The sequence below is a fragment of the Lissotriton vulgaris genome, chromosome 5 (assembly GCF_964263255.1).
Source record: "Lissotriton vulgaris chromosome 5, aLisVul1.2, whole genome shotgun sequence".
NCBI classification, from domain to species: domain Eukaryota; kingdom Metazoa; phylum Chordata; class Amphibia; order Caudata; family Salamandridae; genus Lissotriton; species Lissotriton vulgaris.
This window is the reverse complement of record NC_141693.1, coordinates 893,163,802-893,190,207: the sequence shown is the minus strand read 5'-3', so window position 1 is coordinate 893,190,207 and position 26,406 is coordinate 893,163,802. Positions and strand designations below refer to the sequence as shown.

The 26,406-nt window shown below is 47.8% G+C and overlaps 1 protein-coding gene across 2 annotated transcripts in view; it reads left to right on the top strand.

Moving 5' to 3' along the window:
* CEP55 (centrosomal protein 55) overlaps positions 1–26,406 on the top strand; it is a 236,993-nt gene that overhangs the window by 124,863 nt on the left and 85,724 nt on the right. For both annotated transcript variants that reach the window (XM_086922486.1, XM_086922485.1), the window contains exon 5: positions 7,897–8,047. In XM_086922486.1, coding sequence (XP_086778612.1) covers positions 7,897–8,047 — 151 coding nt within the window. The remainder of the gene's footprint in view (positions 1–7,896; positions 8,048–26,406) is intronic.

Here is a 26,406-nt window from a genome sequence, read left to right as displayed (position 1 = left end):
GCCAAGATTACATCACTGGAGCTACTCAGACACACCCATGCACGCTGACGTCAGTTCTTTCTTTTTCCGACCAGCAAGTGCAGAACTGGGAAGAGCAAGTACCCCCAGTCACTTTTTGACTGAGTTTTTTCGAGGCCTTTTGTCTCAATTCTTTTGAGTCGATCGACTCTTGGTGTTGTAGGGATGCCCGGCTTTAAGAACTGTAGGGATTGTCACTGCATGATGGACCCACACCGCTTGTGTCTCTATTGCCTGGGGCGCGACCACGACTCCAAGTTGTGCCTCGACTGCCGTGCCATGGCGCTGTAGACTTTGCGGGAGCAGTCCCGAAAGTTGCTGGTTGGCTCTGCGCCGCTCAAGGTCCCAGTCCCGTGGGAGGTCGAGGGACTGGTCGCGGAGCCATCACCATTGTTCCTCTGGATCTAAGTCTTCGCACTAGGGGGTCTGGTAAGTCGAAGCATTCCAAGAAGTCAAAGAAGCATTGTCGCTCTTCGACTTCCCCTCACCCGTCGCGACTAAGGGTGCAGGTGGTGCCACCCCCGCTGCTCCGGTGGAGCCTGCGACATTGCCACAGGCCTACCTGCCCTTTCCAGGCCCGTCGGCGACGCCTGCTCGGGTGCAAGAGTTTCTTGCTGCGATGGCCTGACTCTTTGGGCCATCTGGCCCCACCGGTGTGCCTACTGGCCCGCGCGCTCGACTGGGGGTACTGCTCTTCCATTGCCGGCGACTTCAGCCCCAGCGCCGCAGGACCTCACTGGATCCGGGCTCGGATCCTGGGCAACACCGGTTGACCTCATAACACCTCCACCAGTGTCGACCCCTCCTCCGGCACCACCTCCGACGTCGTCCGGTGCCACGGCCGACGTCTGCCCCAGTTTCAGCCCGAAACCGGACACGGCACCGGATCGACATCGCTTGACGCCGATTCAGACGCCGATGGGGCCTTTTTACCCCTATGTCCGTCCTACTTATTTTCAGCCTGCTTCAGAGACTTCGGAGGACTGGGAGGGGTCTGAGGACCCTCTCACATAACAGTGTGATTATAATCCGGACTGGGCAGAGGATTTGGGGGATGCCAGTGGTCTTGACACCTCACCTGACCATGGCATGCTGTCTTCTCCTACCGTGTCTACGTAGGATGGAGCCAGTTACGCAGTGGTGTTGCGTAGGGCAGGAGAGGCCCTCCACCTCGAAATCCCTACAGTGGCCACCTGGACTAACCTCCTGACAGAAGTGCTTCAGCTGGCGGCAACCTCTTTGGAGCCGTTGCTTCCTTTCAATTACGCACTTTCTGATGTTCTTTTGGACACTTGGTCCAGGCCCAACACAGGGGCTCCTGTGGACAGGAACGTGGCCTGACTCCATCTACCAGCTCTGGGCAACCCCCTCTTTCTTTCCCAACACCTCACTACCGAGAGCTTGGTTGTCCAAGCCTCTGCTTCCCAAAGAGCATTCCCTTCCGCACCTCCGGGTAGGGAATCTAAGAAGCAGGAGCAGCTTGGCAAGAAGCTGTTTTCATCTGCCAGCTTAGGGCTGCGGTGGGTGAGCACTGCATGCCTCTTGGGCCTTTATTCCCACTCTGTGTGGGATACCGTTGCGCAGGTGCTGCCTAACTGTCCGTAGGAGGCACGGCCAGTCCTCTCCCAAGCTATCGCAGCTGGGAGAGACGCAGCAAAATGCACCATTCGTTGGGGGGTTGATACTGCCAACTCGCTGGGCCGGGCGATTTCCATGGCGGTGGTGCTTCGGCGCCACGCCTGGCTGAGGACAACTGGCTTCTCAGGTGATGTCCACAACACTCTGATGGACATGCTCTTTTCGTTGGAGCACTTTAAGGACTCACTGGCTACGGCTAAGTCCTTAGGCCTGTCGGCCACTCGCCCTCCTCCGCCTTACTCTTTTCGCTCCTTTCATGGCCACGGAAGGGGTGCCCCAATGCGTTAGTTCCAGAGCCACAGGCCTGTGCAACAATATACTCAGCGCAGATGTGGGAACCGTTGAGTCGTTTCTGGGGTCCAGCAGGCGAGTCAGTCCACCACCATCCCTGCAGCATCCACTGCAAAGCCTTCCTACTCTAATCTTTCAGACCCATCAAACGCCAGTGGGCGGCAGAATTCGCCATCGTCTCCCCCACTGGCGCAACATCACATCGGACAAGTGGGTGCTGCAAATTGTCCGAAGGGGCTACTCCCTCCCGTTCGACACTACCCCTCCAGCCATGCCTACTCAGTACTACTGCATGTCGGGGACCATATTGCGCTTCTTCCGCAGGAAGTCAGAGCCCTCTTGGCCAAGGGGGCCATTGAGCGCGTTCCTGGGCCAGAAGTAAGTTGTGGTTGTTATCCCACTACGATCTGGATCACATGAGGGACAAGGGGATGCGTCCTATCTTGGACCTCAGGAACGTCAACCGGTTCCGCCGGAGAAGTTCATGATGTTGACGCTAGCTCAGGTCTTGTCTGCCCTCAACCCTGGAGACTGAATGGTAGCGTTGGACTTGCAGGTTGCATATTTCCACATTCCTGTCCTGCCGGCCCATCGGCGTTACCTGCGGTACACGGTAGGCCACAACACTTTCAGTTTACCGTACTCCCCTTTGGCCTTACCAGCGCCCCTCCGGTGTTCACGAAAGTGATGGCGGTGGTTGCAGCTCATCTGCACAGATCAGGGGTTCTAGTCTTCCCCCTATCTCGACGATAGGCTGTTGAAGGCGGGCTCGCCCCAGGCAGTAGTTTCCCTCCTCCAGACTACGGCTGACCTCCTGCATTTGCTGGGGTTTTTCATCAATGTGCCGAAGTCGCAACTGATTCCCTCTCAGAAGCTTCTCTTCATCGGAGCGGTTCTGGACTCTGCACAGTTGCGGGTTTATCCTCCCAAGCAGCGAGTCTGGGATATTCAGGCTAGGATTCCGATCTTTCAGCCTCTATCCTGGGTTTCGGTCAGGATGACCCTCCGGTTATTCGGCCTGATGGCCTCCTGCATCCTGCTAGTGGATCATGCCAGATGGCATATGCGGGCTCTGCAGTGGGGCCTGAAGTTCCAGTGCGCACAGCATCAGTGCAACCTGTCCTATCATGTCCAAATCTTGGCGGTCACTGCACGACAATTGCTGTGGTGGCTCACGAATCGCGATTGGGTCTATGGCAGATCCCTCTCCAAACCGGAACACACAGTTGTGACGGACGCGTCCCTTCTGGAATGGGGCGGCCACATAGGAGAGGCGAAGATCAGAGGGCTCTGGTCTCCGGCGGAGTCCCGGCTCCATATCAACCTTCTGGAGCTTCGGGCAATCCGACTTGCACTGAAGGCATTCTTTCCCTCTGTCATGGGGAGAGTTGGCAGGTGTTCACAGTCTATGCCATCGCCATGTGGTACTGCAACAAAAATGGCGGGTGGGGTCGTGGACCCTATGTCTGGAGACTCTGCGCCTCTGTATGTGGCTGGAACATCAGGGCATTTCCCTGGTGGTTCAACACCTGGCCGCCTCTCTGATCCCCAGGGCGGACAAACTCAGCCGCAGGTGCATGATGGATCACGAATGGCATCTGAACTCGGACGTGGCACAAGTTCTCTTTCAGCAGGTGGGAGAGCCTTGGTTAGATCTACTCGCCACTGTATAGAACGCGCAATGTCATCAGTTCTGCGCATTGGAATTTCCAAGGCGGCACTCACTAGGTAATGCTTTTGGTGCGAGTGGAGTTGCAGTCTACTCTGCGCCTTTCCGCCTATACCACTGCTACCCAGAGTGCTGAAGAAGATCAAGCGCGACTGGGCCCAAGTCATTCTTGTGGCTCCGGACTGGGCTTGAAGATTGTTATCCCAAGCTACTCAGCATGGCTATCGATCCCCCAATCCAAGTGCCTTTTCGGGAGGTTCTTCTGTCATCGCAGCAGGGGAAGGTCCTCCACCCGAACCTGTCCAGCCTCCACCTCCTTGCATGGCGATTGAGCGACGGCAGTTGGCGTCTTTTGACCTGCCTCCCGAAGTTTGTGATGTAATTTTGGCAGCAAGGCGTCCCTCCACTAAAACGGTATACACCTGCAGGTGGAATACATTTGTGGCATGGTGCACAGCAAAGGCTGTAGATCCCCTTTCTGCTCCTCCTATTTCTCCTTTCTTTGGTCGAGCAAGGCTCTGCTCTGGGCCCTATCAGGGGCTATTTCTCGGCCATTTCAGCCTTTTTACGACTTCCAGATCAGCCTTCCCTTTTCAAGTCCTGTGTTGTAAATAGATTCTTAAAAGGCATTACTCCTCTTTTCCCTCCTGTTCCTTTCATAATGCCTCAGTGGGACTTGAAGCTGGTTCTGACATATCTGATGTTTGCTCCCTTTGAGCCACTTCACAGCTGTCCTCTTCATCTTCTTACTTAATGACAGCTTTCCTGATGGCTATCACCTCTACCAGAAGAGTGAGTGAGCTCCAGGCCCTTTCTTCTAAACCTCCTTTTCCCTCTGTCCATCCGGACAAAGTTGTTCTAAGGACTCGTTCATTTTTTCTGCCAAAGGTTGGCACTGCCATTCACATCGGGCAGACCATCACTTTGCCTACCTTCTTTCCGCATCCCTCAAAAGAGGAAGAGAGGCTCCACCATCTGGACCCAAAACGTGCACTCTCATTCTACCTCAATCGCACACAACAGTTCCGGGTGGATGACCAGCTCTTTGTTGGCTACGTGGGCGCCAAGAAAGGTTGAGCCGTGCACAAGCGGACCATCTCTTGGTGGGTCGTTCTGTGCATTAAGGCTTGTTATTCTTTGGCTAAAAAGGAGCCTCCAGTGGGGCTACGCTCCCATTCTACCAGGGCGACGGCAGCCACTACTGCTTTGGGACAGGGAGTTCCCTTGCATGACATTTGTCAGGCAGCTCCGTGGGCCTCACTGCACATGTTTACCAAGCATTACAGCCTGGACAGCCAAGTACGGAGAGACAGCTTCTTTGGCCAATCTTTTCTCCAGGACTTCCTGGTGGGATCTTGGTTGGCAGACTCACCACCGGGATTGGTATTGCTGGGGTATCTATTCTAAGGTAAGGAATCTATCACTACGTGTTTCTTTCAGATGCACAAGTTAATTACCTTCGGTAACGATATATCTGTAAAAAACATTAGTAGTGATAGATTCCTTACCGCGCCACCCATCCTCCCTGTTCTGCGTACTGATTTCTAGGGTTAAGGTCATCCTTTTCAGAGCCCTAGTTTCATTGCACCAGTGGTCAGTTTCTTGCATGGTGCTGCATTCCTGGTGTGGAAAGTTGTGTACAGAACTAACGTCAGCACGTGTGGGCGCGTCTAAGTAGCTCCAGCGACGTCATCTCGGCGACAACAATGCACACGGAGCCACACGACGACGCCTACCGACGCGCAGTGGTACTGCTGATGAAAACTTTCCGGATCTAGTCTGATGCCTAGTGGTAATTCTAATGTAAGGAATATATCACTACTAATGTTTCTTACAGATATGTTGTTACCAAAGGTAAGTAACTTATGCTACTGACCACCTCTGAATAGATTGGTAGAACTCTGCCACAGACTGTTTTAATTTTTTTTAAGAAGGCTGTTTCTTGGAGTCGCAGTCTACCAAAAAAATGGAGTACCTGACTCCTGTATGCCTTCCCGTTGCTACCTCTCTAGCTCAGAGTTTAGAAGAAGATCAGGAACGACTGGGCCGAAGTCATCCTATTGGCTCTAGGTTGAGTCTGTAGTGTAAGGCACCTAAAACATCTGGACATGAGCATCTGTCTTCTGATCATGCAGGCGATTCTGGAGGATCTTGTGTCACAGCAGCAGGGCAGAGTCCTGCGCAAGAGTTTAACATTTTTCATTCCAAAGCCCATTGTGTGGACAATCCGCTCTTTGTGGGGTTCTCTGGAATAATTAAAGGCGAAGCAGTACAGAAAAATAATGTATCCTCTGCCTTTAGGATCTGCTACGCCCTGACCAAGAAGCAGCCTCCAGAAGGTCTGTGGGCTTATTCAATCAGGGCTAAGGCTACTACCACCGTGTTGGCATTTGTAGTTCCTGTCCTGGATATTTGTCAGGCCGTAACTTGGGTTTCAGTGCACACATCCATGAAGCACTACTACCTTGACAGCCTGGTCGAACGGGGAGTGTATTTTGGCTGTTTTGTCATGCTGGAATTCCTGGTTCGAGCCATACCACAGGCCCACCACCTGGGGAGGTACAGGTATCTATTCTAAAGGTGAAGAATCTGATGTTTGAAGTATCCATCAGAAGTTACTTACCTTCTGTAACTCTCTTTTTGGTAGATACTCTAACCACAGGTTCCTTGCCAACCTCCCACCTCCCCATAAATGCTCGAAGTAGGGGTGCTGCAGCACACCCTAGTAATAATCATGCAGAGTTCAGAAGGTGAATTAGCAATAAAGAGACCTTTATATTTTGTGTTTATCTAGTCATATTTTCTGCGTGTTCAAAGACAAATATCAAATGTCAGGCTATGTATTCTGACAAATACCTGCTTATTATGAAAAGTGGAGTGTACTTTTATTTCTCGGACTGCAAAGTGAGAGAAGTTTGTAAAAATCCTGCTGGGGTACAGGAAACGAATGGAAAGACTGTAGGATGCCAGCTTTTTTCTAATATACCTTTCAATATCAGGAAATAAACTATACAGATGTCAAATTATATCAGCAATTAGGAAAACACAAATGAGGCACCTTTTTGTAGTTCTGAAGTAAGATGGAAACAGATTTTAGTAGGATCAAAACAAATCAAGACACTTTACTCTGTGACATACAAATGATAAATATTCACTGAAACTCTATTTCCACACGTTATCGTATTTGTGCGATGTAGATTTCACAGTAAAGCTGTAGGTCTATGCAATTTTAGTGTCCATTTCAAAGGGAAATGTACTGCCTATAAATGCTAGTGCACTACCTCACCAATGCTCCAAAAGGCACCACCAGCTAAATAACACATCCTTACCACTCTCCTGCTAAATGGACATGACACATTTGCTACTATTGTTTTTTTTGTTTTTTTTTTGGTGCGACTTGGATTTTTCACAATCCCTGCGACTTTAGTGATGTAACATTGTTAGCAGCACCCCCACCCTGAAAATTGTTCCAGCACCACTGCACCTCCCTGTTCTGTGCAATGGCATATTTTCCATCTAAAGAGGTCCCAAATTAGAGATCTGCACACTTGTACAGTTGATTGATTTTTGGTCTCCGCATCAAAGGGGTGGACAGTGTCAAGAAAGAACTGATGTTAGCGCGCCTGGGTGAAGCTTCTACGCGACTTTAGCCGTTAATTATGTGACGGAACGGAGATGATGCAGAATCGCACAACCCCACTTACCAGCAACGCTGGGGCTGTGCTGAAAAATCTTAAGGATATAGTCTACCGCCTTGGGATCTTTTCAAGGGGAGGAATTTGCAGTTTGGGTATCCACCAGAAAAAGCATTACCAGAAGTAAGTAACATTTTTATCAGGGTGCAAAGGGGGAATGGTAAGGCTGTTCTCTTGCCACATTTATTTTTCATGTAACTAAACAGTTTGTTAATGCACGTAAGGTGGGCCAGTTACATGATTGCAAATTTAGGTGGGTAAGGGGCACACATTATATTAAAAGCAGACAAAGCAATTCTTAGTTCCTAGACACCTATAGTACTCCAAAGACTCCTTGAATATTCTTTGATCAAACAAGAAAGTAGTTTTTAATGGTTCCAAATGATAAATTTCTACTTGTTGGAGAAGTCCATCGTAGTTGCTGAACTAAAAAACGAAAAAGTAACATGTTGAATACAAATGTTTTTGAGGAAAAATGATTTTAAAAGTATCACCAATGCGCCTGGATCTTTGGAGGCCTTGCATCCTAGAGCATTCTGTGGCAAATTAGGACTCTAATACTATAAGTGTATTCTTTATTTTAAGGCGTTGGAAAAAAACAAACAGTGGCTTGTATATGACCAACAGCGTGAGGCTTACGTTAAGGGATTGGTGTCCAGAATATATGACTTGGAGCAGCAGCTTGAGGCGGCGAACCTAACACTCGAGCATAAATCCAAAGAAAACGGTTCAGAAGGTATTAATATTTAAATATTTTCAATGCAATGCATTTCTCTCTGCAACTTTCTTTTTATAGGCCACTGAATCAGTAAAACGTGGACGCTATTTAGGGGTTACGTAGCCAATCCCATTGAATTCCCCCGGACACTTATTTGCAAGTACTGACTTAGAGGTTGCAGGGGACAAAGGGTGCAAGGGTTCGGAGAAGGGTGCAAGGGTTCGGAGAGCCATGTTTACCTGAGGTGTTACATGAAAGAGAACATGGGCAAGGAAAAATATACATGTATTAAAGTACACGAATAATGGGTTCAATAACGGAAATGCATAGAGTTATATCGCCATCTTATTTGGTATAGCGCTTACCAGAAAGTCGTGACTGGTAATCGTGTTCTTAGAGCAAAGAGACATGATATTGTTGTGTGAGAAACAATATTTGCATAGAAGCATGTAACTTTGGTTCTTCTATGCAAATATTGTTTCTCACACAACGATATCATGTCTCTTTTCTCCAGGAACACGATTACCAGTCACAACTTTTTGGTAAGCGCTATACCATATAAGATGGCGATATAACTATGCATTTCCGTTATTGAATCCATTATTCGTGTACTTTAATGCATGTATATTTTTCCTTGCCCATGTTCTCTTTCATGTAACACTTATAATTATCGTCCTGAATTGCAGTGATGTTATGCTACACTATGATCTTGACTTTTCAGCTCCAGTATTTGTTCTATTTGCGCAGTGCTCTCCCTGCTAATTAACACTTGTGACTATTGTGAGAGATTACAGTATTAGTATGTTACAATGTGCCCTTGTCCCTGAACGGCCTGTACCCATTTCAATGTGTTTTATAGCTTTGGATTATGACCAGTTTCCCCAGCCTATACACATGCAAATTTGTAAATTTTGGACATGAATTGATCATGATGAGGATGCTGAATTTGTCTAATTTATTGGGTGTCTTGATCACGGGAGAAATGTGGAATTATGAACCATGAATAATTTTCTGTTGTATTTTTTTCCCTCCTCTCTTTTGCACCATTTCCTACCCTTCACTTTTCTTTTCTTTTTTTCTCTTTCCCTTTCCCCGTCTAACTCTCCTTATTACCATGCACAATTTGACCCAAGGAGTGTCAGAATTAACGTTTAAATATTTTAAAGCATATATTTCTGCTATTCATTCAAAGAAAGAAAGCTCCAAGCAGGCTTGCTTCATCACTTCATCAAGTCTTTTTATTTTCATTGCTTCATCATGTCCACTTGTATCGATTAACAAATTCTCATTAATTCAATTAACTTTTCAAATGGTACAACTTGCCAACAGCTACAGCCTACGCGTTTCGTCCCATCTGGGACATCATCAGGGCTCTGAAAAACTATTTTGTTGTTTTCAGCTTTGTTCCAATGTTTCGCAATGTTTTCATCAGATCCTAATGTTCCTCATGACCCATCTCTGAATTTCCCCTAAAGTTCAATGGTGACTGTGTGCAAAAAATCTTCATTTATTTGCATTTGATATCCCAACAAAATATATAGTGTTTTTGCCGAATGGGACCGTCCCAATGAAGTCACTCTATTGCCAACTCGTTCTCATATTCCAAACACTACTCCTTGTTAGATTACAAAATGTATATGGCTTCGCTTCCAGAATCATGTAGCCCACTGTATTTATGCAAGGACACTGTTTCTCCTTTCGTTCTACGTTTGTCGTACTAGTCCCTTGTTAATTTCCGTAACCATTCCACTTTCATAAAGTATCACGCAATCATATCCTTCAACGCGTCCCAGGAATCCTCATTATTGGTGTCCCATCCTAAGCATCCTTCCTGTCCGACAGCCGGTACAATAATCTCCTTATTACCACCTTACTATGACATATCATCACTGTTCCCCCTTATTTTACTTGTCCCTTCCCATTCTCACTGTCTCCTCACCTGATTCTGCTCCTAACCTGTGATTCGATGTTACCTCTGCACCTAATTGGCCTTGAAAAAGCCCTCGGCCGATGGGCCAAACGGCAAAACACGTCAGATGTTACACAGCAGCCCCTGCTCCCGTCGATGATGGCGGTGTCCTGGCCCTCAGCTGCACGCCGCCTGCACTAGTGACCCTGGTCCTGGCTTCGCGGATCTGCCCGCTGCCCGTGCTTCCGCTCCTGGTCCTCTCCTCGCGGCTCTCCCGAGGCCCCCCTGCTGCTCCCGAGACCTTCGTGAGCAGACCCGCAGAATGTGCCAGAAGACGATGCACACAACGACGATGCACACAACGATGATTCCCACGATGATTGAAACGAACTGCCGTTAACACCTGAGCATTTGATGTACAGGATTGTGGCAAGGTATTGTTTCTGCTCCGCTTTTAATTTGGATTTTTAACAATTTACCCCTCTGAGATCTATTGCCCAAAATGGCTGGGGTCATAAAACTACAACAACAAATCTCCTCCATTTCTACCAGACCCTCACAAAGCTAAAACTTCTGCCTGGCACTGGGATCTCCAAAATAGATATAGGACTCCCCACTCCTCACTCAGCAAGCTAGAAACTGGACTTCCTCGATCTGCCCCTGATTAGAATGTGAAACTGGTCTACACCCCTGGTCTCAAAACATAATAACAAACAAAGGACTACAATACTTTTCTCTATCTCTCCAACTTGGTGGCCATCTTAGACTAGTCAATCCTCTTTTCTTTACCATGCCTAAGGAAGCAGCCATTTTAGACTAGTCACAATCTCTACTCCTTCATGCTCACTTTTTAGCCTAACCACCCACACCTTACTTGCACTTACCGTAGCTCTTTATCTACACCTACCCACACAACCTCCTTCACCTACCTACACCTCTACTCCCAACATGGAACCCACGGGCAAGCACACATATAAAATTAATTACCTCACCTGTACCCCCGCCACCCCTAGCCTTCACTCTTCCCTCAACTTCTCCCCCCCCCCACTCTCAGTCCCCACTATCTCACTTGCTCCCCCACCACCCCAGCCTACACTCACCCCTCAACTTCCCTCCTCCTCCTACCACTTACTCCCGGGCCAGTAACACCAACCCCCTTACTAATCCTTTCACACCCCTCCCCCCCAACTTTCCTACCCCTCTTACCACCAACACCCTCACCTATACCACTAACCTCCTCCCTAATTCAACCACACCCCTCCCCCAACCTCCCTACCCTTCCAAACACTAACCCACTCACTAATACCACCAACCCCTGCACTAACACAACCACACCCCTCCCCCCTACTCCAGTAACCTAGACACCTATTCACCCTCAGTGCCCATCCCCAACTCCTTTCCCAATCCCACGCTGGGCTTGATTATGTCCACCCTCCTCCAAGTCAAAGAAGATCACCACACCCTCAAAGAGTTACTCTTTACACACCCCAGACACCCCCTACCCACCACCACTTCCCCCCCTAACAAATCCCCCACCCATCCTACTCACCCTCCCACACAAAATTCCCCACAATGGACCTCAATCCCCGCTCGCAATCCCACCAACCGCTCCCGCGCACCATCAATCCACTTTCGGACCACGACATAAGCACCCTTCTCCGCTCATATGACCCAGTTCCCCAAAACCACTTAGCCACCACACACCTTTCCATCCCCACGATTCACTCTAACCCCCTTAGGCACCCCACACAAAACAACAGAGGCTCCGTCCCTAATAACCTTAAAAAAGTCCCCCTCACTCTAGGACCCTCTACCACCCTTTGCACCCCCAGGCTCAAATGCACACTTCTCAACTGCAGATCGGCCCCTAGACACTCCTCCGACATCGCTGATCTCATCAAAACACTGGACCTTGACCTAACCATTCTGACTGAAACCTGGTTAACTGAATCTTCTACACCTATCATGGATATTCGCATTCCCCCCAACTACCACATCATTAGACTTGACAGGTCCAGCAAGACAGGTGGTGGAATCGCATGTATTTATAGGAGCAACCTCTCAGTTACTAGAGTCACCTCCCCCTCTCTTACCTCCTGTGAATACATCTGCCTCGATGTCATCAGCGAGAGCAAACCTGTATGCTCTCTACACATCATCTACCACCCACCTGGGGACAACCTCATCTTCACCCAACAACTCATGGACACAATCTCAACCAATTCCGGACGGCAAAACACTCAAATTTTCCTTGGCGACTTCAGTCTCCATTGGAACGATCACAATGATGCAGTGGTAAATAGCCTCAAATACTTCCTCAACGCTCTTCACCTCACCCAAATCTGCAACAGCCGACCCACGACAAAGGCTCTATCCTCGACCTTATCATCTCCAAAGAGGACTCTACCCAACTTGGGTCAATCCAACCCTGTGACTGGTCAGACCACCATATTATCGCATTCTTCATCAATGAAAAAGTTAAATTTAACCCGGTTCAATCCACCAAATCCAAAGTCTGGAAAAGGGACCTGAAGAAACTCAACCCAAACTCTTTACCTTCCCACAGCTGCAATCTCCTCCTTCCCCCCTACCGGCGCTTCTGACGTTCAATCTTTGACCGACCACTACCTCAACTCTATGACTTCAATAATCAATGAGGTCGCCCCCTTGCAACTGAAAAGAGTCTCCATTAAGAACTCCAACCCATGGTACGATGGTAGACTCAACGAAGATAGACAGGCCATGCGAATGGCAGAGCGCACCTGGAGATCAGCCCCTTCGGCACTGCACCTTAAAACTCTGAAGAAAAAGAGCAACGCCTACTTTCGGAAAATCAAGCGCTCAAAATCGGATTACTTCAGCATCCAGCTCGACCAAGCAAAAAACCGACCAAGAAAACTGTTTGATCTAATCAAAACACAATCCAAGGAACAACCCCAACAAACACATAGCACAATGGGTGATATACCTTCCTGTGAAGACTTCTCTGCTTTCTTTAATCTAAAGACTGATAACATAAGGAGCGATCTCCTCAATGACGCAAGCCTTTACTCCAACCTCCACAGCATAACACCCACTGAACCAAAAAACAATGCTGCATGGTCATCCTTTGACACCTACTCAGAAGAAACAATTGACAAACTGCTCGGCACCTTGAAACACTCTAATCACCTCACAGACCCCCTTCCTGCTAACGCTGTAAAAGACTTCATCCCTTTGCTCCTCCCACTCTGGACCAAAATTATTAACAGTTCACTTCAACAAGGACTCATCCCCGACTCCCTCAAATTTGGACAAGTCACTCCTATACTCAAGAAACCAACAGCTGACCCTACTGACCTAAACAATTACTGTCCTATTACCAATATTCCCACCCTTGCCAAACTGTTGGAAAAATGCGTACCACTCCAATTGACAAAACACATTGTTCAGTTTGACCTCCTCAACCCTCATCAATCAGGCTTCCGAGCAGGGCACAGTACTGAAACTGCTATGACACACATAATTGATGACGCCCTCCAAATCCTAGATCAAAACGATACCTGCCTCCTCATCCTTCTTGATCTCTCTTCAGCATTTGACACCGTCAAACATGAGAACTTACTCGAGCTGTTAAACACCAGAATGGGTCTATCTGGGACTGTTCTCAAGTGGTTCACTTCCTTTCTGCATAACCGGTCTCAGAAATTCAAGAGCAACAACTTGATGTCTCCACCAGTGCCTGTAACATTAGGCGTCCCACAAGGATCTTCCTTATCCCCAACATTGTTCAACCTAGTCATGGAACCTCTCACCACCTTGTTACAAGCATCTAATGTACACTTTCACATGTACGCCGACGACACCCAACTATATCTCAAATTGCAATCCCCCAAAGACATCAAACTTGTTAACTCAACGATCAGAAACACCCAATCATGGCTTGCCGATAATCACCTCAAACTCAATGCTCTGAAAACTGAGTTCCTTCTGATCTCACCTCCCGCGAAAATCTCCACCACTCAAACTTGGCTTAAGCACCTAACTGCACTCAATGTCCAACCCACCATCGTGGACTCAGCGAAATCTTTAGGCATAACACTTGACGCTAATCTCAACATGCAGCAGCATATCAGCAAGGCAACTAAGGGAGCTAATTTCCAAATCATTACCTTGAGGAAACTTAAATCCTTCCTCCCAACCAAGGACTTCCAAACTGCAGTACAAGCCCTAGTCATCTCTCGCATAGACTACGGTAGCGTCGCCCTCTGCGGACTCCCCCTATCTACAACTGCACCCCTAAGAGCCTCTTTAAACGCTGCAGCGAGACTCCTCACTGGATCAAAAAAACACTCGCATATTTGCCCTGACTTAAAATTCCTTAAGTGGCTGCCTTTTGAAGCCAGAATACATCTGAAAATTGCCTGCATGACACACAGGGCTGTACACCTCAACTCACCCGGCTACCTCACTCAGAAGCTGACAATATCTGGTGGCTCAAGAACCACTAAAAGCACAAAAATCTTCTTCTGAAACCTCGAAGATTCCGGGAGGAAAAAACATATAAACGCTCCTTTTCAGGAATGGCACCTAGGATCTGGAATTCACTTCTCCAGAAACCAGGCTTATCTCCTCCACTACATTTTTTGAGAAAGAAGTAAAAACTATCCTCATGGCTAAATTCACCTGAACTTTTACTTTGGATCTATTTGAGACTCTGCACCTATTTGTACTTTTTGTTTATCTAATTGTTTATTTGTATTATTGGTTTATCTGATTGACTATGCTCCCTCATGTACCTACCCTATTTTGCTACTCATTTATTACCTACAACTATTCTGTGCTCAAAAGTCTGTTAATCACTCTCTTGTGCGTACCCCTTGTTTTTGTAAAGCGCTCTGATATCTGCAAAGATCTTGTTCGCGCTATATAAAACTTTCAAAATAAATAAATAAATAAATAGTAGGTCCTCGAACCAGTGCTAGGCCTCTTGTTGGATCTGCGGATCGGTATTCAGGTTCATGGTACCTGCCAGTAAGCCAGAATGAGCCTGAAAGCTTTCCTTGGGTTCTCAGCCCCATGCCTGTGAAACTTGCACCCAGTACAGTCTCCACCCATGATCCGTGGAATTGGGGGACTGTAAATCCAGCTTCTTGCAAAATCTGTATTGTTTAAAAATAATTGAATCATTGGGGGATATGCCTTCATAGCCCTCGGTGTCCGGGTGTGCCCACTCTGCCCCCTTATATGGCTTTTACTTTTATTTTTCATGACGTACAAACTGAGCCCAATTAGCGGCCGCTAGTTTCCCACACACAGGGAATCTTGCAGAAATGCAGCATGTTGCGCGCGCGTATGCGTGTCTGTGCCTGCGCATGTGCGTGCTTGTGTGTCTGTGCCCGTTGAAGTGTAATAACTAGGGGTGGACGGAATTAGCGTAATCGCGTTACGCAAATCACCGGAAAATGGTAAATAATCTCCGCAAACAAGCAGAAATTCCACGAACACACGGAATTGCTTGTTCGCTAAGCTTTTTTCCTGTTCGCAATCGCTGTTTGCGTGCTGGGGGGGGGGGGGAAACATATCTCGCGAACACGCATTTAGAGAACGCGAACAAGCAAAAACCGTCCAGTAACCGTTTGTTGTGATGGGGAATTTGCATTTCTCCAGTCCACGCCGCTCACCCCCCTCGTCCTGCAGTGTTCAAGTAATCCTCTCCCTGCCAGCCCCACAGCCCAACTTGAAAGGCCATGCGGTGCACCTTTCGGCACAGGACGACGCAGGCTTGCATATTTCTGCTATGGGCATACTCTTTTGTGCTGCAGCTCCTGCCTTCAAGTTGCATATACAAATATTACCCCTCACAAATACTTGTTTCTGCACGAACAGTGTGCGTGACTCGATGAGAGAAACATTTATTCTTTTTTTAGTTTGGCATACCTCTGTCATTTCTCCGTTTTTAAAGCGCCTCTGCGTGACATTTAGGGTGCCACTTTAGTGCAAGCTGTAGAAAGTTGAAAAAGAAAATGGGTGGACTGAAGAGATCTGCTGTCTCGAATTTGGGGTACCTTAAGTTCTGTGTTTATATTGTGAACAGTAGTAAAAACTAAAAGTACCAGAATTTACATCAAAGGGATTTAAACCATGACACCACAGCAAGTATCTTTAGTTTAAAAGTGTATAATTAGTAAATTAACACTAATATTTCACTTAAACAGACGCATTATCAAAATGATACTAAATGAATAAGGGTCCACATTAAGGGCCATATGTATGAAAGGATTTAGCATTTCTTAACAGACCTAATCGCAATTTCAGTCCGTTAAGAAATGCTAAATTGCCTTTCCATATGTACAAAGGCAGATAAAGAATTGCGACATGCAATGTCTACCCAGTAGAAAAAACATTTTTTGAATCCCTAAATAGGAAATCGCAAATAGGGATTTCCAATTTGCAGTTTCCTAAGCACATGTACAAAGCATTTCCTAAATGCGAAATGTGCATTTAGGAAATGCTATTACCATAGAGTTCAAGTCAAAGGTAACCATGTGCAGTTTTAAAAAGTTCATCCAAAATGCATTTTTTAAGTGCCATGTAGCGCGCATATGCCCTTAAGGCATTTGTGCGCTTTACATGTGCACCAGTTCTTTTTGGGGTGCATCAAGGGGCGAGTGGCCTTAGGCCCCTAGACACCCTTGGTTTTTGCATTTCCTAATTTGCGATTTCGCAAATTTGGAAATGCAAACCATTCGTAGCTACATAGGAATGAGTGGTTTGACATTTCCTAAATAGCAACTTACTCATGGTGGTTCTTACTCTGTAGGCATCGCGATTAGGAAATCTCTATTTTTGTACATTCCATTTTGCATTTCCTAAATAGTGATTTCCTGGGATTCACAATTCAAAAATGCAAAATGGAAATTTTATAAATATGGCCCTTATTCTGCAAAATATTAGCCACCACAACCGATTCTTCAAGAATATTTGCATTTAATAGTATATGAATTAACCCCTTGCATGTTCAAGACGGCCATCATGCATCACGGTGGGTGTGTGCGGAGGATGACCCAATTTTAAAACGGCTGCACAGCGTGAAAATTATCAGTGCATGCGTTACTGGCCCCAGACGTCATATGCATCAATGGCTTCCAGTAAGCACAGGAATTCATGACAAAGTCTTTAATTTACCTTTTAAGGACCATGTCAGGAAATGTTTGGAAAGCCTCAGTCTCAACTCCTCAGTCAGAACTGTGCATCAGGGCTTATGATGGCAAAGTACATCAATGGCACCTTAAATTATATTTCTGATGGATACTTCTAAACGCAGATTTCTCACCTTGCGAAAACCCCCGGTTGCCAGACTAGATCTGGAGATTTTTCAAAATATTGCGGCCTTGTGCCTTCAGGTGGTATCATGCGACTGCATCTGCTTCGTCCCACCCCAGAAGTAACATCAGAGTTACAGATAAGCGCCAGCCCTGCACACTGACGTCTGTTCCTTTTTTTTTCTGCGTCTTCGGATGCAGACTCTGAGCTCTCTCTCAAACTCTTTCCTCATCCATGATGAGCTTTTTTGCTTCAAATTATTTCAAAGTGTGCAAAGGAACTTGTCCCTACCTAAATCCATAAGGCTTAAGCCTCTCAGAAGCTGTCGCAAATGGATGTCAGTGAACGATCCCCCACGAGGTATGCCTTTGGTGTTGAGGGTCATCGCATGAGTCTTATGAGTACTGCTCCCGGATGAACCCCAAGCTGATCCAAGACCGAAAAGCCAAACTCCACATACACGTGAAGCGCTTAAGTCTTGGTCGAAGTTGAGGGCGCAGAATTGCTCCTACTCCCTAGCTGTTCCTGCGAAAGAAATTTCTTGTGCTTTAAATCCTCAGGTAAGTCGAAGAAAAAGAAAAGTAACAGGATTTCTCCTTATCGTGCCACTCTCAAATAAGTCGTACTGCATCAAGATGCTTTTTTGTCTCCTACTGAGGAACCAATTCCATTTATATAGATATACCCTGAATTCCCAGGTTCATCTGCTACGTTGTAGCAGATAGAGGCTCTCAAAGTAGCCTTGTTGTGAATATTCGGCACACTTCTGGCTCCCAGTGGCACACCTTTGAACTCCATGGGTCCAAGGAGGCCTCCAGTTGGATTAGTGTTCGCGGATCGCTTCTTAAGGCATTTTGTGCCTCTTGACCCACTGGGAGGTCTAACTCAACTCTGGGATTGACACCAATACAGACTTTATTTCATGCTTCGCTATCTACGTCTGTTCTTGCCATGTCAACACTGGTCAACTCCAGAGGAAGACCCGATTGTTTTGTCTGACTCCGAACCAAATCCAGAACGATCTCAACTGAATTCTTGCTCAGCGCAAGTCCTTACCAAACATCATTCAGACTCAAACTGGATCTTGCCATTACCTAGAGGTTTCCACAAGCACATCACATCCTTTTTGGATTGAATTCTGAACATGTCCTGGACAATAACAATGGAGAGGAGTATGAGGATGCATCCCACTACTTTGATGATGACAACCTCCTCAGTGTTTGCAAGAAGCCAGTCATTTGAACACTTTCCCTGACTGTTGTGTTCCAACCCCACACAGTTCCTCTACAGAAGAATTTGCATCACTTGCTGTAGTGATAACATGTGTGGCCAATGTTTTTAGGCTTGCAGCTGTCATCTATTAAAGTCAAAACAAATGCTTTAATAGAGGTTCTGCAGCCTGACCGGGCTTCAATTGCCACATTTTCTTTATAGAGGCCATCGCAGACACGTTAATGGACAAGTCTGCCAAGTCTTGCTCTTGTCCGCTGGTAAATAGGCAAGTGTCTTGATGCCACTGTCCTGCTCCAGATGACCCTGCCTTCCTCACTCAATATCCCACGCCTGAGAACCTTGCGGCCCAGGCATTTACAAGTAGGGTGAACCTGAACTTGATTCCTGTAACTGCCCCTGATATATAATTGAAACGCATGGAGTCATTTGGGGGAAAAGGACTTTTTCCTCAGCCAGCCTTAGCTATACACTTTGTCAGTGCTAGCTGTCTCCTTGGATGATACTCTCGTGCATTGTGGGTTATGGTCAATAAAATCTTGTGGGCTGTCCTCCAATTCTGCTCAACCTTTCACAAATCATTCAGGGTAGCCACGATGTGTCAAAGTATATCATATGCTACAGACTGGACATTTGACTGTTTAGGCAGGGTGGTTGGTACCAGTGTGGTGTTTTGGCTCGACGCATGAATGAGATCCACAGCTTTTTCGGGTGACGTCCAGGCATCATTAATGGATATGCCATTCGTTGGTATCTGTCTCTTGGGAGACAAAGCTAACTCAGCAGTGGAGCTCTTTAAAGAAAGCAGGGCTACAGGTTGCTCCTTTGCCTGTATGTGCCCGTGCAGGATTATCCCAAACAATTCTGTCCCCATCAAGGCTTCGGAAGGGGTATGGCTCACAGACCACTCCAATGGCTACCACCACAGCAGCAGGACCCCAGTCCTAAGTTGAGGACCGGGCTTACAGCCGAAAACATCCTGATCAGCAGATACAACGTACTACACAGTTCCTCCACACGCTTCAACTTCCAAGCCACTTTAGTTTGCCCTTGTTGGCACCTGACGACCCTATAGGAGGCAGGATAAGTTATAACCTCCATAGGTGGCAGAGTATTATATCAAATAAGTGTGTCCTCTTGCTGTTTAGAGTAAATACCAACACAGCACAAAAAGCCCTAATTCTGCTTTAATGGCGTCATTATGGAAGGAGGTAAGGTGAGTCGTATGTTGACATAACTTTGTAAAAAAAGAGAAGCCCACGTTGTTATACTGCCAACTTGACCTGGTGGGGGGTCAGATACTAGCACACCTTATTTATATATTGGAAACTTTTGCAACATATTACTTCTTCCTCAAGTGAAATAAAAAAAATTCTGTGATAAGACAGTAGAGTCCCCTAATTAATTGCTATAGTACACCTGCAGAGTACAATCTGGTCGAGTATATCTTGTTTGTTGAATATGACTAAGTTTGAAGGCCGTTTAGAGAAGCTGCAGTGCGAAGGATCCTGAGAAACTAATGAGCCCTAGATTGTATCTGCATGCTTTAACTTGACGGGAGCATTTTATGGGAAACATGTAGCAAATGTTAGAATTTGGTGATTTAAACTGGTGCAACATTCCTAAGATTGCTTGCAGAAATTTTCCAGACATTGCTTTTGCCCACCTTCTAGACAACTTAGAGCAGAGTAGGGTGTTCTCTTTATGAGAGAACTGATTTACTAAACTTTTTTCTTTGAGATCACTTTATACTAAATTGTCCACTTATTGATATGACTTTTATTGATTTGAACTTACTTCATTATTGCTAAATGACTTCATGTTTTGCTTTATTGACACTTTTTAGATGATTTTGAATTAGTGAATCTTTTCAACTTTTCATAAACCTTTAATTTATGGTTTGAAAACATAACTGCTGCCATTCTTCCTTGTAGAGCCTAATATGCTTCTCGTTATTTAAATGCGTTGATTTGATGACTAAGCTCAGTAGAATTCCACTATTGCTATTAAACCCTGGACCAGCTGAACAATTTCATTCGGATTGTTGTGGATGCGGTCAACAGAAATAGAACTTGCTCTGTGTGCTGTGGTGCTACCTATTGACCTCAGTAGTTGCCAACAGAATTCATAACACTAACACCCTCTATAAACTGCCCATTCTTCGTGATATGGGAGGCATTGTCCCTTCCAATCATAGGTGCAGATGGCTGTCCGCCTTTGTAGCCATAACAAAAATGTGTATATTACACCACAGAAGGCACCCCACAGGATTGCACCCGGTAACCAGGTGATCTACAAAATGGATAATCAATTTGGACAACTTTATGCCAACTTTGGAACCTCGCAACGGCCCCATGCAGAGCAGCAGTAATGTATAGTGACCTAAGTTGCTTCCTCTGTGGGGGATTAGCAGTGAACTAGAAACTATCAGAGCTGAATATCTAGCGGAAGATGCAACCTCCCACAGAAATTGTATGTATGGATCCAGATAGCCAAAGGGGGGCTCTTCATAAAACAGTCTAGATGTGGAATGTTCCCTGTTTGGTGTGTCCTACACCGTAGGTTGTGTGGAGACTTGGCTGAAATAATATTGTTTTTGTTCGTTCTTTTTGGGTACCTGATTTGCCTACTGTGAAAGCAGGGAGATTTCAATATGAACACAAATTATGTGGGTATTACTTGCAGTATGGTTCATCGAGGCTAGGAGCAGAACTGCTATGCCAGGGTATCCTCATTTGTTACTGTACAATGTTTTATCCTTGGAGTGATACCTAAAGTTTGATATGCCTATGTGGGAACCTTTCGAATCTCATATTGTTTCTTTCCCACTAATTCGTCTTCATGGACTTGAAGTTGCATAGAGATAAGAATGAACCTGTTAGATGCATTTCATTCTCTTCTTATTCTGCATATATATGCTGAGCATGTATGGTATACACTGAACGTGTATGAATATGCTGAACATACGGAGGGCTACGCCTCGATAATTTATGTGGAACATGTGTTTAAAGAAGAAAGATGCATTAAAAAGAGTCCCTGGCTCTCTCTGTGTGTCTGTCTGTCTTCAACACTGTCAACAGTCTAGACCTAGAATAGATCAGGTAACTCCTGCTTCATAGGAAAGTTGCTCTTTACTTTTTTTCGAAGTCGCAATAAGATGATTTTAATCACATTAGCTTGTTTGCCCACCTTCGCTATTTGAATGCTGCCATTTGCTTTGTTTGTACTATGACAGCGCTGTCTGCTAATAAGAACATTGATACAAAGGCAGGGTGTCGGGTACTGCAACCTGTTTTCGTGACTCATGTGTTTATGGGCATTGCTCAATGTACATTTTAAGTTTGTATTGATATAGAAATGTGCAAATATGCAGTTCAGGGCACTGTATCGCACACCTAACCTGGCGGAAATTGCATTCGACCAATGCACAGAAGGTGTTTCATGTGAATACTGTGACCACATAGTGTGGTACACAGGCCTGTGTGTTATCACGTACAACCAGCTTTTGGAGTATTTGTGCGTTTTAGCTTAGATTCGTTGTTCTGTTCACCAAAAATGCAGCCGGTACTATGTTGTGCCCCATCAAGGCTGTTTGAACCTACATTGTGCCTCTAGTTTTGTATAACGAAAGAACAAGTGGCCATCACATCGAAATGCCATTTGTCCAAATCCATGATGAACAAAATACTGGAATGATTCTAGTATTCAGTGGTGTCCTATGTAGCTTTCTTGGTTTACTGAAAGGCTGTTATGTTGGATTGTCTGTACAAAATGATAAAGAAAATTGCAAAAAAAAACAAAACAAACTTTGATTGAAAGATATCTCACATGCTAATCTGTAAGGGCTTGCCAGCCTCGTCCTACACTGCAGTAGGCAGAGACTTGTCCTAGAACAGGTGTTTTCATATTGCTAGCCCGGTTTCAGCAGCCTTGATATATTTGCTGGAAGGTTGGGCCGTATGATCTTGATAACAGAATATTAAGGACAGTTTGCCACAAAAGCATATGTCCACCATCAGTGTGCATTGCATTTATACAAAGCCAAGTATTGTCAAATTACCCTATGAATGTATGTTTACGCCAGAATCAGCATTGTAGCCTTGGCAAGGTAAATGCAGCGTGCATGATACTTTGGTAGGGAGAGGAAAGTGTCTTATGGAGACACTTACGCACTCTGATGGCGAGATTGACTAGTTTATTCATTCCACATAAAAACAAGCATTTGCAATGCAATAGGTCTCGCAACTGCGAGTTTTGGAGCTATTCGTATTGTAAATGTCAATGCCTTTCATTTATGTTGCACAGACCAAAACATAAATAAAAGACATTGTCATTTACATACATGAGCATCAAACATCCACAAGTGTCAGGCATCCACATGTCCAGCCCTTCTCTGCTCCACCCAAGCCCCCTCTCTTTCCAACCCTTCTCTGCTTCACCCCAGCGGCCCCTCTCTGTCCAGCCCTTCTCTGCTCCACCCAAGCCTCCTCTCTGTCCAGCCCTTCTCTGCTCCACACCAGCATCCCCTCTGTCCAGCCCTTCTCTGCTCCACCCCAGCGGCCCCTCTCTGTCCAGCCCTTCTCTGCTCCACCCAAGCCTCCTCTCTCTTTCCAGCCCTTCTCTGCTCCACCCAAGCCTCCTCTCTCTGTCCAGCCCGTCTCTGCTCCACCCAAGCCTCCTCTGCTCCACCCAAGCCTCCCCTCTCTGTCTAGCCCTTCTCTGCTCCACCCAAGCCTCCTCTCTCTGTCCAGCCCTTCTCTGCTCCACCCAAGCCTCCTCTTTCCAGCCCTTCTCTGCTCCACCCAAGCCTTCTCTCTCAGTCCAGCCCTTCTCTGCTCCACCCAAGCCTCCTCTCTGTCCAGTTCTTCTCTGCTCCACCCAAGCCTCCTCTCTGTCCAGCCCTTCTCTGCTCCACCCAAGCCTCCTCCTCTGTCTAGCCCTTCTCTGTTCCACTCAAGCCTCCTCTGTCCAGCCCTTCTCTGCTCCACCCAAGCCTCCTCTTTCTGTACAGCCTTTTTCTGCTCCACCCAAGTCTCCTCTCTCTGTCCAGCCCTTCTCTGCTTCACCCAAGCCTCCTCTCTCTGTCCAGCCCTGCTCTGCTCCACCCAACCTCCTCTGTCCAGCCCTTCTCTGCTCCACCCAATCCTCATCCTCTGTCCAGCCCTTCTCTGTTCCACCCAAGCCTCCTCTGTCCAGCCCTTTTCTGCTCCACCCAAGCCTCCTCTGTCCAGCCCTTCTCTGCTCCACCCAATCCTCCTCTCTGTCCAGCCCTTCTCTGCTCCACCCAAGCCTCCTCTGTCCAGCCCTTCTCTGCTCCACCCATCCTTCTCTCTCTGTCCAGCCCTTCTCTGCTCCACCCAAGCCTCCTCTCTCTGTCCAGCCCTTCTCTGCTCCACCCAAGCCTCCTCTCTCTGTTCAGCCCTTCTCTGCTCCACCCACGCCTCCTCTCTCTGTCCAGCCCTTCTCTGCTCCACCCAAGCCTCCTCTGTCCAGTCCTTCTATGCTCCACCAAAGCCTCCTCCTCTGTCCAGCCCTTCTCTGTTCCACCCAAGCCTCCTCTATCCAGCCCTTCTCTGCTCCACCCAAGCCTCCCCTGTCCAGCCCTTCTCTGCTCCACCCAAGCCTCCTCTCTCTGTCCAGCCCTTCTCTGCTCCACCCAAGCCTCCTCTGCCCAGCCCTTCTCTGTTCCACCCAAGCCTCCTCTGCCCAGCCCTTCTCTGCTCCACCACAGCCGCCTCTGTGCAGCCCTTCTCTGCTCCACTCAAGCCTCCTCTCTGCTCCACTCAAGCCTCCTCTCTGTCCAGCCCTTCTCTGCTCCACTCAAGCCTCCTCTCTGTCCAGCCCTTCTCTGCTCCACCCAACCTCCTCCTCTGTCCAGTCCTTCTATGCTCCACCCAACCTCCTCCTCTGTCCAGCCCTTCTCTGCTCCACCCAAGCCTCCTCTGTCCAGCCCTTCTCTGCTCCACCCAAGCCTCCTCCTCTGTCCAGCCCTTCTCTGCTCCACCCAAGCCTCCTCCTCTGTCCAGCCCTTCTCTGCTCCACCCAAGCCTCCTCTGTCCAGCCTTTCTCTGCTCCACCCAAGCCGCCTCCTCTGTCCAGCCCTTCTCTGCTCCACCCAAGCCTTCTCTGTCCAGCCCTTCTCTACTCCACCCAAGCCTTCTCTGTCCAGCCCTTCTCTGCTCCACCCGCCTCCTCTCTGTCCAGCCCTTCTCTGCTCCGCCCAAGCCTCCTCTGTCTGTCCAGCCCTTCTCTGCTCCACCCAAACCCCCTCTCTCTGTCCAGCCCTTCTCTGCTCCACCTTTTAGCCTCCTCTCTCTGTCCAGCCCTTCTCTGCTCCACCCAAGCCTCCTCTGTCCAGCCCTTCTCTGCTCCACCCAAGCCTCCTCTGTCCAGCCCTTCTCTGCTCCACCCAAGCCTCTTCTCTCTGTCCAGCCCTTCTCTGCTCCACCCAAGCCTCTTCTCTCTGTCCAGCCCTTCTCTGCTCCGTCCAAGCCTCCTCTCTGTCCAGGTCTTCTCTGCTCCACCCTAGCCTCCTCTCTCTGTCCAGCCCTTCTCTTCTCCACCCAAGCCTCCTCTCTCTGTCCAGCCCTTCACTGCTCCACCCTAGCCTCTTCTGTCCAGCCGTTCTCTGCTCCACCCAAGCCTCCTCTGTCCAGCACTTCTCTGCTCCACCCAAGCCTCCTCTCGGTCCAGACCTTCTCTGCTCCACCCTAGCCTCCTCTCTCTGTCCAGCCCTTCTCTTCTCCACCCAAGCCTCCTCTTTCTGTCCAGCCCTTCTCTGCTCCATCCTAGCCTCTTCTGTCCAGCCCTTCTCTGCTCCACCCAAGCCTCCTCTCTCTGTCCAGCCCTTCTCTGCTCCACCCAAGCCTCCTCTCTCTGTCCAGCCTTTCTCTGCTCCACCCAAGCCTCCTCTGTCCAGCCCTTCTCTGCTCCACCCAAGCCTCCTCTCGGTCCAGCCCTTCTCTGCTCCACCCTAGCCTCCTCTGTCCAGCCCTTCTCTGCTCCACCCAAGCCTCCTCTCTCTCTCCACCCCTTCTCTGCTCCACCCAAGCCTCCTCTGCCCAGCCCCTCTCTGCCCAGCCCCTCTCTGCCCAGCCCCTCTCTGCCCAGCCCCTCTCTGCCCAGCCCCTCTCTGCCCAGCCCCTCTCTGCCCAGCCCCTCTCTGCCCAGCCCCTCTCTGCCCTGCTCCTCTCTGCCTATCCTTCTCTGCCCCTCTCCCTCCTGCCCCGTCTGTTTTCAGCAGACAGTGCTCTTCAAGGCTGCACCTGAGTACTCAGGCCCTTATAATCATGCAACGGTTTCACAAGGAAGGTGTCAAGGTGGCTGTGTGAACTGAGGTGTTTGTAGACAGCACCCCCCCCTTCTTTTTTTTTTTTTTTACCGTTCCCTCCTTCCTTTCTTCCTCGCATTGTTGGTCCTCCAAGGCCGAGCCGCCTTGGTTTACCAGCCTGCGGTCCTGTGGCTGCTACAAACAGTGTCTCCTCGTCGCCTCCTCCTCACAGGGGGGCAGTGGGGGTCCCATTTATGTGCACAGGCTCCTCCAACCGGGGTGGGGGGCACTACCTCCTGCCGCCACCACTGCCCGCAGCAAAGAGCACCCAGACTGCAAACAGTGTCTGCTCGGCGCCTCCTCCTTACAGATGGGGGGAGGGGGGCGGGCTGTGGGGGTCTCATTAATGTGTACAGGCTCCTCCGAACGGTGATGTACCTGGAAGAAGAAATAGGGGGGGGGAACGACACCACAACTTTCCGCAGCAAAGAGCACCCAGACTGCAAACAGTGCCCCCTCTGCGCCTTCTCCTCAGATTCGAATCCCCAAGAATATCACAGGCGCTCTCTTTAAATAGAAGTCGGGAGCTCCGCAGTTTTCACTTTCTTTACACATGCATCATTCATTACAATGTATTAGTTTGATTTATACTTTCTCTCAGAG